This window comes from Vombatus ursinus, unplaced genomic scaffold (genome assembly GCF_900497805.2).
Source record: "Vombatus ursinus unplaced genomic scaffold, bare-nosed wombat genome assembly UNPS02014864.1, whole genome shotgun sequence".
Taxonomy (NCBI): Eukaryota; Metazoa; Chordata; class Mammalia; order Diprotodontia; family Vombatidae; genus Vombatus; species Vombatus ursinus.
In genome coordinates this window covers 4,553,393-4,568,796 of record NW_020954642.1, presented here as the reverse complement: position 1 = coordinate 4,568,796, position 15,404 = coordinate 4,553,393, and the positions used below count along the sequence as shown (strand labels likewise).

At 36.8% G+C, this 15,404-nt stretch overlaps 1 protein-coding gene across 1 annotated transcript in view; it reads left to right on the top strand.

Annotated features, from left to right (window-relative positions):
* The window catches only part of LOC114027962 (NEDD8-activating enzyme E1 regulatory subunit), a 48,858-nt gene extending 34,109 nt beyond the window's left edge, over nt 1-14,749 (top strand). The window contains exons 14-20 of the mRNA XM_027842105.1: nt 621-696; nt 867-906; nt 8,510-8,596; nt 10,248-10,340; nt 11,951-12,065; nt 12,162-12,211; nt 14,517-14,749. Coding sequence (XP_027697906.1) covers nt 621-696; nt 867-906; nt 8,510-8,596; nt 10,248-10,340; nt 11,951-12,065; nt 12,162-12,211; nt 14,517-14,626 — 571 coding nt within the window. The 3' untranslated portion in view covers nt 14,627-14,749. The remainder of the gene's footprint in view (nt 1-620; nt 697-866; nt 907-8,509; nt 8,597-10,247; nt 10,341-11,950; nt 12,066-12,161; nt 12,212-14,516) is intronic.
* Nucleotides 14,750-15,404: the final 655 nt, after the last annotated feature.

The window sequence follows — 15,404 nt, the reverse complement described above, 5'->3', positions numbered from 1 at the left end:
CATGCTGTATCTTGAGTTCATTCCCTTTCTGTCAGAAGGTAGATGCTTCATCATAAAGTTGTTTGTTATAGGTTTTCCACAGAGGATCCATTCATCATACTCAAGTTTTTCTCTCAATTTTCTTATAGTTCATGGGTATGTTGGAATATTTGCCTCAAAATGACTAGCACACATTGTAGATTAATTAATACATAGTAAAGACTGAATTTCAAATAGCATTAGAACTATTTTAGTTTCTACACATAGTGTACGTACAATCAAAGAGTTAAAGCTAGAAGGAAACATTAGAGATCATACAAGTAGTCCTTTGTTTTTACAGATGAATCAGGATCAAGTTTTGTGACTTGCCAAAGGTCCTGAGATTAGACAGTTGTGGAGCCAGAACCAAAACCCTGATTTCTTAACTCTTGGAATCCAGTGCTTTTAATACCATGTCAGGTTCACTGATTGCAAGTGTCATTTTCATATCATACTATATGATAACAAATGTCAGGTTTACCAGATCAGCATCTTGTTGAGGAGGAGAAATGGATGCATTTTATTGTCTAGTTTTAGGATATTAATTTTGAGTATTTCAGATTGTGTTCTGAGTAGCTATTTTTAATTCTCCTATTTTCTAGTTACCGTGAAAAAGCAAAAACAGATGCTGCTGCTGTGGGTAATCATGCTGCCAAATTGCTCCAGTCTATCGGTCAGGTGAGTTGTTGGCCTAGGCTCTACTTTCGTCTACACAGTCCCATTTTAAAAATTCACTCCCAGGTCCTGGGAAAAGCTCTTCTGATTTGTTATTGATCCTATTGCTCATTGAATTCTCTTTTAACATCTGCTTTTGCTCTGGAACAAAACAAATATTTGTCTTTTTACAGGCACCAGAGTCCATTTCACAGAAAGAATTAAAATTACTCTGTAAGTTGCCTTGGATTCATTTGCTTTATTATTTTGCTTATTGTGATGTACACAAAGCATGTTGCTGGGGAGACTGTCAGGAAGTTTAAATGATTCAAAATCTGCATAGGTTCCTCTGTTGATGAAACCTTACCTAAATGTATAGAGCTATGATGATTAGTTATGTGTATAAATTGTCATTTAAAAAATGGAAGAATTAACTTTGCCAACAGACATTTATTAAGTACCTAATATATACAAGGCACTAGGTTAGGTACGATAATGCAAAACTTAGCCACTGAGTAAATATTATATCTATAACAATACTGAAAAGAAATTAAAATTAAATACTATTTACATTTATACAAAATTCCTTTCTTTATTCATTTTAAGTAATGTGGAATAAATTAGAAAAAATGGTTATCTAAAATGTATGTTGAAGATGAACTCTTATAGGACATTCACGCTCCCTTCTACTTATTTACTAGGTCTTATCAACTATGTCAGTTTCAGTGCTCATTTTGGTCATTGTGGTTGGAATATAATGAAAAGTTTCTCAAGTCCTGTGGAGAATGATTGTTGTCCAAAAGATTGATAATATTTTCTTTCGTTTCTTAAAAGTCAGTTTTAAAACAACAAAACCCTAGTTTGGATGGGACCCTCATAGAATTTTCCCAACAGCTTTTCTGTTTCAATAACAAGCAAGAAAATATAGACATTCTGATTTGAGGAGGCAGGTTTTACCTCATAGATATCACCGAGGCTCAATTGGAATCAGTGACATCTTCCAGTCCCAATTCCTTTATTCAGAAGGAACAGGATAAGTAAAAGTGAGGTTGGAATAACATTGTATGTGAAGAAGATAAAGTTGTGTGGAAATCCAGAAACCGGAGGAGGAGGAAGAAAAGAAGGAGCATGGAGGAGGGTCTTTGCAAGAAGATTAATGAAGGCAGAAACAGAAGACATATTGTTATTCAATTCATTTCAATTCACCAGGCATTTGTAGAGACCATCTTATATGCCAGACACTAGGGCTAAGTGCTGAGCACCCAGAGACAAAATGAAATAGTAGCCCCTGCGTGGAAGGAGCTGACATTCTGTTACCTTACATTTATTGGAGTAGACTACAGACCACGTACATAAAAAGAAGAGAAAGAGGAGTTTGGGAAATGTATCACCCGCCTGTTGTGAAGGCATGATCTTTTTTTTTTTTTTTTTTTTTTGGTGAGTCAATCGAGGTTTAGTGACTTGCCCAGGGTCATACAGGCTAGTGTCAAGTGTCAGAGGTCAGATTTGAACTCGGGTCCTTCTGACTCCAAGACTGGAGCTCTATGCACTGCGCCACCTAGCTGCCCCTGTGAAGGTATGATCTTGTAATGACAAGGCCCTTTAGCTATCCAGACATCTCCTAGAGTTCTCTCTCTGCCCAAAGCAGAGCGGTACCTGAATGATAATTTTGTTCTTCAAAAGTTAGAAAACTGCTTTTTACTAGAGGCCATGTGACTTGGAATCAGAAAAACCTGGGTTTAAATCCTATCTCTGACTCATATTTGTGTGACTATGGTTTTGTCATTTCACTGGGCCTCATTTTCTTTATCTACAAAATGGGGAGATATTATCAGGTTTAAATGAGATAATATAAGTAAAGTGCTTTGTAAACTTTAAAATACTTCATGAATTTCAGTTAAAGTTAAAAGGAGTTTTTGGTTTTTTAATGAGGAGAATTGCTATTCTGTGTCTGATTCTCACTAATAAAGAGGAGGAACTGGTTACTGGGATGGAAATGGTGAGAAGTTCAGTAAATGAACACTCCATTTTAAAACTGGCAATAGAGGAGGAGAGAAAAACTGAATTTAGTCTGACATGCAACCTAGACTTTAGGAAAACGTCAGACTTTCAAAGAGTTCAGACAAGTGATAGGGAGGATTCCGTGGCTTAAAATTCTATAGCCTAAGAGGAATAGGAAGTTCTTGATATTGAAATTCTGAAGACACAAAGAGAAGAAACAATTCCAGTGCAGAGGAAAAGGGTAAGCTGTCTCATGAGACTTACGTAGATGCACAGAGAGCTCATCAATCAACTTCCATTTTTAAAAGACACTTGGAGTAGATGGAATCAAGAGCAGATAGTAGAGCATGAACACAGAATTGTAGCATCATCTTACAATAAGATTATCATGTCAGAAGTGTTAAACTAAGAATAAATAGGCTCATGAGGAAAAGCAAGGAGGACAAAAAGAGAAAAAAAACCTAAGAAAAGCAAAGGCAAAAAGATACCATTTTTATCAAAGTATTCATAATAGCCCCTTGTTTCATTTCTTCCCCTTTTTATTATTAGGAACTTGACAAACATCAACACAGTAACATTCCCCTATTAAAAGAACAAGAAAACAAAAAGGAACTGTATCTTAAATCTTGATGTTCTACCATGTATGGTTTATTTTTTTTAAAGTATGTATATTTCAAATTTACATGTTAGTTCTAGCACAACTCAGCTTATCTGAATATCCTTCGGCCCTCCTGTGTATTTTTAATTTTTTTTATTAAGGCAATTGGGGTTAAGTGACTTGCCTAGGGTCACACAGCTAGTAAGTGTCAAGTGTTTGGTCTGAGGCCGGATTTGAACTCAGGTCCTCCTGACTTCAGGGCCGGTGCTCTATCCACTGTGCCACCTAGCTGCCCCCTTTCCTGTGTATTTCTAAATGATTCCTTGACACTCTTTTCATGGTTTTATATCACTACCTTCACTTCCATTCTCCCCTTCCTCCAGAATTAAATCTCTCCTTTGTATAGTCCCTAAAATCAAATCCACACATTGGTCATGTCTGAAAATGTATATCTCATTTAGCTCTTCTAGTCCACCACCTCTCTGCCAAGAGGTAGGAAGCATAATTCATCATCAGTCTTTCTGAAGTTAAGATTGGTAATACATCAGTCTTTCAGAGTTTTTTTCCTTTTCAGTGTTACTATCATTTGTGTAAATTGTTCTCCTGGGCCTATTCACTTCACCCTGCATCAGTTCATACAAATTTTCCCTCATTTCTTATAACTCAGTAATATTCCATTACATTCATATACCATAATTTGTTCAGCAATTTTCCATCGGATAGACACTTTATCTCTTGTTCTGTTACAACAAAAAGTGGTGCTATAGTTATTTTTGTACGTGAGTTCTTTCTCACTTTGATCTCATTGGGGGATAAGCCTCCTAGTACTGTGCATATGATAGGAACAATTTAATGACTTTTGGGGTATAGTTCCAAATTGCATAGCAAGCCTTTTTTGTGGTAGCAAAGAACTGGAAACAGAGTGGATATCCGTAATTTTATGATTTCATAAATTTTGGCTGAACCAATTAAGGCATATGCATACATACTTGTATTGTAACAGTGAATGTAAGGAATTCAGAGAAACATGGGAAACTTATATTAATTCAGAGAGACATAAGCTGTACTAGGAAAACACTATATATAGTAACTACAGCAGTACAAATGGAAAAAAAAAAAAGACGACACTGAACATTTTGCAATAATTATAGTGATCCTAGAGCTTGGCCCTGGAGAAAAAATGAGGAGATGACTTGCTTTCTTTTGGTTAAGAAGTGGGCTACTCTTGGTGTAGATTGTTGCACATACTGTCAGACATAGTCTATTTGTTAATTGGTTTGGATGAACTGTTATTCTTTTTTCTGTCTCGTTGGAGGGCTGGGAGAGTATATTCGAAATGAAAGTTATATTATAGCAAAAGGCATCCGTAAAACTTTTAAAAGCAATATTGGAGAAAAGAGGAGACCAGAAGGGATAGGACTACTACTTGGATAGGATAGGAGTAACCAATGGAGAGAAGCCAGAGCTATTCAGATTTTATTTTATTCATGTTTTCTCCACCAAAGAGAATGTTCTTTGGGCTACAAAGAACAAAATGACCATTTGAGTTGATACCTAACAGAAGTAGAAGCTAACAAGAAGGCACCTGGTTGCACCTGATAAGTTCGTCACCAGGCCCAGATTACATGCATCCTAGGATGCAGAAAACACAAACAGATCTGGTTGCTAAGCCACATCAGAGATCTTTGAAAGATTTTGGAGACTAGGAAAGGGGTCACAAGAATGGAGGAGGATAATGCCTTCCAGAAGTGAAACACATGAAATCTGCACATTGTATAGACCAGAAAGCTTGACTTCAAATCCTGGCAAAATTCTAGAACATGTTACTAAAAGGATGTTTATCAGTGAGCATCTAGAAAAGAAAGTAGTTGGTCAAAAAACATTTATTAAGCACCTACCATGTGCCAGGCATTTTACTAGCAGTAATTATTAAGAGCCAACATTGCTTCATCAAGAGGGAATTATGCCAGACTAACCTCATTTCCTTCTTTGATTGGGTTACTAGACTAGTAGATCAGGGTGATGGTTATAGAAATATTTTATTTATGTTTTAGCAAAGATTTTTAAACATTCTCTTATTTTATTCTTGTGGAAAAAAATCAAAAGTTTGGGAGTAAATGATAGTACAGTTAGATGGCTTCAGAATTGTTCAAATGGTGAGACTCAAATAGGAGTCATCATTAAGTTTTACTTTGGCAGGAAGTCTCTAGTGCTATGCCCTTTGCCATTTACCTTTTTTTTTTTTTAATCCGTGTATTAGATAAAGGTATAGCTAGCACGATTATGAAATATGAAGTTAACAAAAAGCTGGAAGAGATAACTGACTTATTGGATGACAAGATCCAAAAAGCTCCCAACAGGCTAGAATAAAATATTGGCTGGCTCTAATAAGATGAAATTTAATAGGATTAATTGTAAAATCTCAGACTTCGTTTCAGAAAATTCAACTTCACAAATACAAGATGGGTAAGAATATCTATACCGTTCTAAGAGTGAAAAAGATCTGGGGATTTTAGTGGACTGCAAGCTTTTTTGATTTGATAGCCAAAAAATCTAATTGTAATCTTAGGCTGCATTGAGGGAAGGATGGAGTCTACACCTAGGGAAGAGATAGTCCAGAGATTGTACTCTGCCAGGATCTGACTCCATCTCTGTAGTATTGTGTGCAATCCTGGGTGCCATCTGATGAAACTGAGGATATTACTTTGGAGAATAGATTGACTCAGGAGGACATGGTAGCTATCTTCACATATTTAAAGGTCTGTCACATGGAAGAGGGTTGTTACTTGTTTGGTGTGACTCCACAGAAAAATAGATAAAAGTTGTAGATGTTGGGAAAAAAAACAACTTCCTAACATTAGAAAGATCCCAACGTGAAATGGTCTGGCTTGGGAAGTAGTCGGGTTTGGCCTCACTGATGTTCTTTAAGCAAGGGCTGCACACACACGGGTTTGGCGTGGTGTGGAGGAATTTCTTATTAAGATGTGATTGAACTGGGTGGCCTCTGACGACCCTTCCAGCCTTGAGGTTCTGTGATTGATAAGATTGTATGCTTAATTCTACTTCCCAATCCTAATGTGAATAGAGTAAATAGAAATGAACTTATCAACATCACTTCCATAAGCTTTTGAGTTCTAAATTTTTCTCCCCCTCCCTCCCCAAGATGGTGCTACACATGTACAATCATATTCAACATATTTTCACATTAGTGATGTTGCAAGGAAGAATTAGAACCAATAGGAGGAACCACCAGAAAGAGGAAATAAAACAAAGCAGAAGAAAAAACAGCAAATAGTATGTTTTGATCTGCATTCAAACTCCATAGTTCTTTCTTTGAATGTGGATAGCATTTTCCATCATGAGACTTTTGGAGATGTCTTAGATCCTTGCCTTGCTGAAAAGGGCTAAGTCTATCAACATTAGTCATCACTCAGTGTGGCTGTTACTGTGTACAACATTCTCCTCGTTCTGATCACTTCACTCAGCATCAAACCACACAAGTCTTTCCAGGTTTTTCTGAAGTTTCCCTGCTCATCATTTCTTATAGCACAATAGTATTCCATTACATTCTGTACTATAACTTGTTCAGCCATTCCCCACTTGATAAGAATCATAATTTCAACAAAAATTTAGACTTTTTTATTACTAGAATTACAAAATTACAATTAGAAGGAGTTAGTTGGTGCAGTGGTTAGAGCACTAGACCTGAAGTCAGAAAGACCTGAATTTGAATCTAGCCTCAGAAACTAGCTGCATGACCCTGAGCAAGTCATCTAACCTCCGCCTTTCTTAGTTTTCTTATCTGGAAAATGGAGATAATAATCTTCCAGGGTTGTTGTGAGGGTGAGATGACATAATATTTGTAAAGCATTTTGTAAACCTTAAAGTGCAATGTAAAGGCTATATTATTATCATTAGTTAAACTGGGTTTAGTGTAAGAATGAGAATATAGTCCAAGCCTTGGTGTAGTGTAAAAGAGATGGATGTGCAGACCTGGGTTCATATCTCAGTTATCCTACTTGATGGCCTGTGACTTTGGGCAGGCCATGAATTTCACCACACCTATGGTATCACCTGTGAAATGAGGGCATAGAATTAGATCTCTAAATTCTCTTCTAGATAGAAATAACAGGATCCTATGGTTTTCCACATTGCTTACAATGAATAAGGTCAGATGCTTTTGTATAGCTGTGAAACATTTTTATCCTGGCGCTTGGGGGTTCATGTCCCAGCTTCATCAGGAATCCTTAGCTTCCCTGAGCCACAGTCCCTTCTTTAAAATGGGATCCTGATACCTGGACTCTGTTTGTCCCAGGGTTCCATTCTTTAATGGGGCTGTGCTAGCTTGTCTCTGGCAACTCATAGGTTTGTGATAGGATCCAGTGAGGCAGTGTGTGTGAAAGTACTTTGTAACTGTAACCAGTCAGGTATTGTTATATACTACATCATCTATTCATGAATTTATTTTCCACTTTTAGAAAAAGTAGAGCTTTTAATTAGGCCTGAATATCAAAGTAAAATGCCAAGGAGAAATCATGCAATTGAGTCATTCTCCACCCACTCCCACACAAAGGGTGGTTCCTCCCATTTCACTTGCTGGGATAGGAGGAAACACTGCACACATAACTCTTGTCTCAGAGCTGTCTCCAAGAAGCCGGCTGAGCCTCAGCCCTGCCCCACTGTGCCCGTGCAGCAGCTGAAGCTGCTGCTGCCGTGCTCTGCTGGCAGCGGTCGTGGTTACTGTTCTCTTTCATTGTCTGCATCCCTGTCACTTGTGTACCCACATGCAAGTTGTCTCTTAAGTTTTAAACTCCCAGAAGGTCTGAAAGGTTGAGTCCGGTCAATACTGAGCTTTGCACATACTAGATACTCAAGTATTAGTTGATTTGATTTACTTCACTACCCTTTTTTTATGTTTTTAGTACCTGAAAAGAAACAATCACACAGCAGGCCATACGGTCCTCCTCTCTGAGGAATACTGAAGTCTACCTTGATGGCTTTAATGGCCTTTGTTGTCGCGTATGTGGCATCATGCATTTACTGAAGGCAGGACGCTGAACTCGATGCAGTCAGCCATTTCAGATTCCTTGTGGAATCTGTTCTCTTCCCTGTTGGTGGAAGAAATCTCTTCATAGCCCATTTCTGGGAAGGGTTGACACAGAATGTCATGTAGCTATAAGGACCTGTGAGTTAGAACGTGAATCCACATTTAATTTGATAACGTTTCCTTGTGTTTAGGCAGCAATTCAGCCTTTCTTCGAGTGGTGAGGTGTCGATCCCTCGCTGAAGAATATGGTGTGGACACTATTAATAAGGAGGAAATTAGTGAGTATACGAGCTCTCCAAACAGCTGTCTTAATGCTTTGAAACAATTCTTTTTATTGTGGGCCTTGCAGAGATACAATCATTTTTACTCTGTAGTATATGATAGAATCACTTGGGATGCGGGATGTGAAGCCTGCCTAAAGCTGAATAACAGCTGTTATTTTTCTCAGGTGATACTGAGATGAAGATACTGAGATAGCGCAACAGTTCTTATGGCAATGGTTCCTTGAACCAGAAACTATATTTTTAGCATTTGAAAGGCTATAGTCAGTCTGCCTGGGGTTACCTGAACTTGGAAGGAAAAGGACTCAGGCAGCTAATTTTACTTATTTATTTGTATGTTTATGTATGTGCTTCTGTATGCATTTATATGTACAAAGTCAGATAATTAAAATACATTTTAAATTATTTTGAAATGTTAAAAACAAATTTAACTAAAAACAATTACATTTACTAAGGGAGTATTAATTTAACTATTTCAGTTATGAAAAAAAATAACTTTCAGATTAGTGTCTCTTTTTTTCTTTAATTTTGATATAAGGATAGCCATAGATATTCTCCTTCTCCCACACCCGCCTGTCTACTGTAAGGTGGGACATGATTCCACATTAAAAGATTTCTTTTGATGATTTGTACCTTCCACAATTAAGGGCAGTGAAAGTATTCATACACTCATTTTTACCACTGAAGACCTATGTAAATAGTTGTGATTGTTAGTTTCTATGTGTGATATGAGAAGCCTCTATAAAATCTGTTATCTGGTCACACATTTACATGACAATCCAAGAATTAGAGATTAGCTTATTACCAAGTAGGAGAGAACAGAATTTGGAGGTCAATAAATATTACAGAGGTGGATTTTTTTTTTCAATTCAACTAGCATTTGTCAAGTGCCCACCATATGCCAGGTGCTATGCTAGGCATTGGGAACCCAGAGACAAGATCAAAACTATCCCTGCCCTTGAAGAGTTTACGTTCTTTTGGGGAGAGGGCTTTTTTAAAAGAAGCATTTCTGTTGGGCTTTTTAAAAGACTGGCCTGGGCTTCATAAGACTACTTTTTAAAAATGTAATTTATTATTATTTTTTTAATTACATGTAAATATTGTTTTCAACATTCATTTTTTATAAGATTTTGAATTCCAAATTTTTCTCCCTCTCTCCTTCCCCAAGACAGCACAAAATCTGATATAGGTCATACGTGTGCAGTCATGTTAAACATATTAGGGTTTCTTTGATACATAATCATTTTGCTAGTAATAGTTTTGCTACTTATAGTGTGGCCTTGGGCAAATCACTGAATCCCTCTAGGCCTCAGCAGTGGGGTGCAATGGAAAGAATGCTGGATCTGTGGCTAGAAGGCCTGGGCTCACGTCCTACCTCTGCTGCCTTTCTGACTCTGGGCAGATCACTTTACCTCTCTGGGCTTGAAAATGGACTTAATGTGTAATCATGGAAATTTGAATGTTCCTTCCAGCTCTAATTCCTATAATTCTACTATTTAGTAATAGGTAATATTTCAGTAGTGAAATTGTCTTCCATACTGAAACTGGTCATGCACTAAAATATTCTGTGTCCATTACACTTTTCTCTTGAGTGTTTCTTATTGTGTGATATGTCCAAATAAGACTTTTTTCCCTTTGCCATTTCCAGGTTCCAGCTTGGACAATCCAGATAGTGAGATAGTGTTGTACTTAATGCTCCGAGCTGTTGATAGATTCCAAAAACAATATGGAAGATATCCAGGTAACCATTTCATTAGTGGAGCAGATATCAATAAAAGTTCAGGTTTGTGAATTACATTCAGGAAGTATTTTCAGAGAATTTGTATTAGGGGTGCTTATATTTTTAGGGGGAATTGATTAAATTAAGAATATTTTATAATTTTCCAGCCCTTCTGGATATTAACCTAGTAATATAATAAATATAATAAGTTATAATAATATAATAAAAATTCAGTAAACAATATTGAGGAACTGCCGTTACATTTTTAAAGAAAATTTTAATGCAAATGTTTGCAAAACAGATTGATAGTTTAAACACAAATGCTCCCTCCTCCTTGTGGCCTTCCCTGATTCCCACCCCCCCCAAATTATTCTTTCTTTCTTTTATTTCTCATAGCAGTTAAAGCTGTCCTATAATAGTAATTATAGCTGCCATTGATAGGTGGTGCTTTAAAGTTTATGAAGTACACTTGTCAAGTTCTAACTTGATCCTCACAAGTCTTGTGAGGCACGAGTAGTACGGATGGTATTATCTCTATTTTACCGATAGGAAGCTGACGCTCAGAAAGTCACTTATTTGTGCTCACACAGGCAGGAAGAGGCGGAGCTTTCAGCCTTGTAAATTACTGTCTGTTTGTATAAATGGCTTTTCTCCATTTACTGGATTGTAAACTCCCATAGAGTTTAGAACATGCCTTATTTACCTTTGTCTCCCTCACAATATCTAGTACAGTGCACATACTAGATGCCCAGTAAGTATTTGTTTTTTGAATGAAAAGAATTTAATTCTTGGTCTGACAAATGCTGCGTAGATAGCTATATGAAGAATATACACAACACATCAATTTTTTGCAGACTGAATGCAAGGTTTATTATACTGCTGTCTTAGTATATGGGAACCAGAGAATATTGTTAATCTTAAGGTCTAGGATTGTACTGCAGAGATTATTATCAACAAAATTAGTAATATTATTTATGGTCACTGTTGCAGAGCACAGGGTATAATATAAACACTGCTCTAAATTGCCTATTCTCCTGGGACCTACTATTTTAATTAGCAGGCCTAACAAAAGGGTCTATTATTGTACTTTTACCTGCTATCATATTTGACTCAAGAGATTTAAGAAATGAATGTGGATTTAGATTAGGATATTTTTTAAAAATTCATTTAAGTTATGGTTGCCATTTTTCCTTTGAATCAATAAGCCGTAATATATTACTTCAATAAGAGCAGGAACGAGTGTTTGCATACTGAGTAGTATAACAATGTTTATGTTCTGAACAGGACAGGTATTGTGGTATGTATAGTCTCAGAATCAGGAAGCCCTGGGTTTAAATGCTGTCTCTCAGCATGTTTTGACTGGGTGACCTGGCCAGGCCACTGTATAAGACTCTAAATTGCAGAGCAGATGCCAGTCTGCATCAACAAAGAGCAGGGCTGGGTTTCTTCACCAGGTGTTCCCTGTGCCATTGCAATCAGAGGTTGTCCCAAGCCTTCCAGTCCCCTTGTGAGCATTATATGGGATGTAGGAATGCATAAAGATTATAAAAAGCTGAGTAAATATAAACTAACTGTTAATTGTTGAAGCAATTTGTCTTTAAATAGAAAATAATTTACATTTATTTTATTAGGAGTTTATAACTATCAAGTTGAAGATGATATAGGGAAACTGAAATCTTGCCTGACCAGCTTCCTTCAGGAATATGGTTTATCTGTAATGGTAAAAGATGATTACGTCCATGAATTGTAAGTAATTTCTATTTTTAGTAGTAATAATGATAATAATGAATTATTTTAATGGCTAAGCCTAACTTTAAGATGTTTTTCTTGGTGCTTATGTAGCTGTCGGTACGGAGCTGCTGAGCCCCACACGATCGCAGCATTCTTGGGAGGTGAGTTTGATAGAAAGGCTCACTTTTGTTATAGTTCTGCTTGGCTACTTTCTGAGAAGCACTTAGTCCAATATTTTACCTTTGCCATGTAAACTGAAATAGAATACGCCCTTCAGATGTTAAGTTTCTGGTGAACAAACGTTCTAGGCTAAAGTCCTCTTCCAGTAGCTCCTCATGGTGAAGGGAGGACACCGGGTTCTTGAAGGTTTGGCCAGCGGGATGCAATTTCTGGCAGGCCTTGCCAAACTAGAAAGAAAGGCTTCAGGACAGGCCTGGTGAGAGACCACCCCACTTCCCTGGGGAGGGGCTAGTCACCAGATCAGCAGCAGGCTGGTGGATTTTTCCTCCAGAGCAGCTCTCAAGTATCTTCCACTAAAACGTCCTCTGACAACTTAGCAGAGCTATCTTATGCATTATGATCAGGGAATACCTGTACCAATGAAATCATGCATCTTTCAAGTATTTAAGAAGTGAATGTGATACCTGAAACTTATACTATTTTTTTCTGAATTTTAAAAGTTACCATTAAAATTTGATGGAAAGAACTTATATCATATGTATTTAGAATCCCCAAACACCAATGGCTTAATTTCTTTCTTTGAGATTATTCATGTTTATAATCAATGTAATTTAAGTAATTATTTGAAAAAAGATCCCTCTTAAAAGGATTATTTCCTAAATAAGGAATTGAGCCATATCCCATCTAAAGCCAGATTTTGAATAATATTTTTCTCTCAGACAAAAATTGAAAGCAAATCCATTATTTTTAATGCAATGGAAGAGAGGATTTGAAGAAGTAGAAATAAAATAATGCAAGGTATCTAGAAATTTTAAGGTACATTTCATAACTAGTCTCCCAGGTGTATTTTCCAAAGCCTTTTAATTGGAATGAGAATTTTTGTTTTGTTTTTTTTTAACCAGGAAATTGTTATTCTTACATAATAGAAAAATTGCCCTTTTTTATATATGAAAAAAAACCTGAGGCTCTAGCATCATAACCCCAAAACACCTTGCTAATTTGGTTTTAAAAAAGTCTCCTTGAGTTTTACCCCTCTTCTTTTTCTGGTTAGGTCAGCTTATTAAGACCAAGCCCCTTGGGATATCGAGATTTAGAAAAGTCGTTGTGTTATGCCAATATTTTGGTGTTATTCGTAGCCACAAATTGGGCAACTGGGTGGTGCAGTAGGTAGAGTGCCACGCTTGGAGTCAAGAAGACTTCTCTTTGTGAGTTCAAATCCAGCCTCAGACACTTACTAGCTGTGTGACCCTGGGCAAGTCACTTCACCCTGTTTGCCTCGGTTTCCTCATCTGTAAAATGAGCTGAAGAAGGACATGGCAAACCACTCCAGTAGCTTTGCCAAGAAAACCCCGCAGAGGGGTTATGAAGAGATGCACATGACTGAAAAATGACTGAAAAAAATAGCCACAAATAATAACTGATTGTTTGGCAGGGGCCAGTCAGCTGAGGAAAACCAGTTGATAAAGTACCCTAGTTGACACCAACCGGTTAGATGCCTTCCTTGCATCCGAAATGAAACGAAACTTGAATGTGACTTGCCTGTGTCCCCACTTTCATCCTACATAATCATGTCACTTATCCCTGAAGGGGAGGCTCTGTTCAGAGGAGTCAGTGACATAGAATTTTTAATAAGCAGTCTTAGCAGTCTTGCAGTATTTCAGACAGAGAAAAAGGCAGCAGCCTCTCTCTGTCTTCCCGATTAGAAGTCCATAGTATTTAGAGAAAAAGATCCTAGCCTTCCCTCCCTCCCCCTCCACCTCCCATGCATAATGGTCATTTGTGCAGGGAACTCCCAGGGAGGACACAGTCTTTATCAATGCTAATCATCAGCTGTGTGGATGGCAGTATGTGTGTATATATACACACACACACACACACACACACACACACACAGAGTACACATGCACATATACATGTATACATAAATACACATATTTAATGTGTGGGGCACTTAGAGGTTAGGTGACTTATTTGAGATCACAGAGATATGTCAGAAATGAGACTTAAATCTAGATCTTCCTTGCTTAGAGGCTGGCTCTTTATCATACCATGCTGTCTCTCTATTGATCATATTTAGAAAAAATATACTCTTTAACTTACTCTTTTTCAAACATGGTATATATGTAAAGAGCTTGTAAAGAATTGTTCTCCTCCTTTATGTGGAGATATACAAAAACCTGAAATACTCAGTTTGAAATATTAATATGATGGAGTTGTTAATTTAAATTTTATGCAACTATTGTAAACTATTTAAAACATTTTACTTTTCTCATTTTTCTTTCATAGGAGCTGCTGCTCAGGAGGTTATCAAAATAATTACAAAACAGTTTGTAATTTTTAATAATACTTATATTTACAGTGGCATGTCACAAACCTCAGCAACTTTCCAGTTGTAGAAAAAAATTACAGTATGTTAATAGCATGCTAATGCTTAAAACTGTAATTGTCTTCAAGTTGTGCTAAGTTCTGTATAATTCTGCTAATACAGGGCTGCTAAATTCTTTCCTTAATAAACATTAAAAATGATTTTTTAAAAGAGTTGTGTCATTCTTGATTATTTTGGAGGGGGATAGTAGTGGAGCCACCATTTTTAACAGAATATCTATGCTGAACCTAATTCAATAAATGCAGTATAGTATTTGTAAGTTGTTAACCATAATCGTCAAAATCTCTTTTTATAAATTAAAAATGGATTAAAAGAATTCATAGAATGTTAAAGCTTAAAAGAATCTTACAGGTCATTCAGTCCAAGCTCCTCATTTTGTAGATGAGGACACTAAACCATCCACATGTATCCTTGATCCCAGGTCCTTCCCTTTTCTTTGGTGATCCTTGCTCCATCAATCATCTCCCTTTCTCATGCATCTTCAATCTGACTTATTTTCTTTCTTTTTTTTAATTTAAAATTTTGATTTTCAGTTCTAAATTCTCTATTTTCCTCTATTCCCTCTTCCATTCATTGAGAAGACATGAAGTATGATGCCCATTATGCATATGAAGTCATGCAAAACATTTCCACATTAGCCATGTTGTGGAGAAAAAATAAAGTGAAAAAAATACTTTCATCTATACTTAGAGTTCATTAGTTCTCTCACTGGAGGTGGATAGCATTTTGTATCATGAGTCCTTTGGAATTGTCTTGGATCATTGTATTGATCAGAATAGCTAATTCTT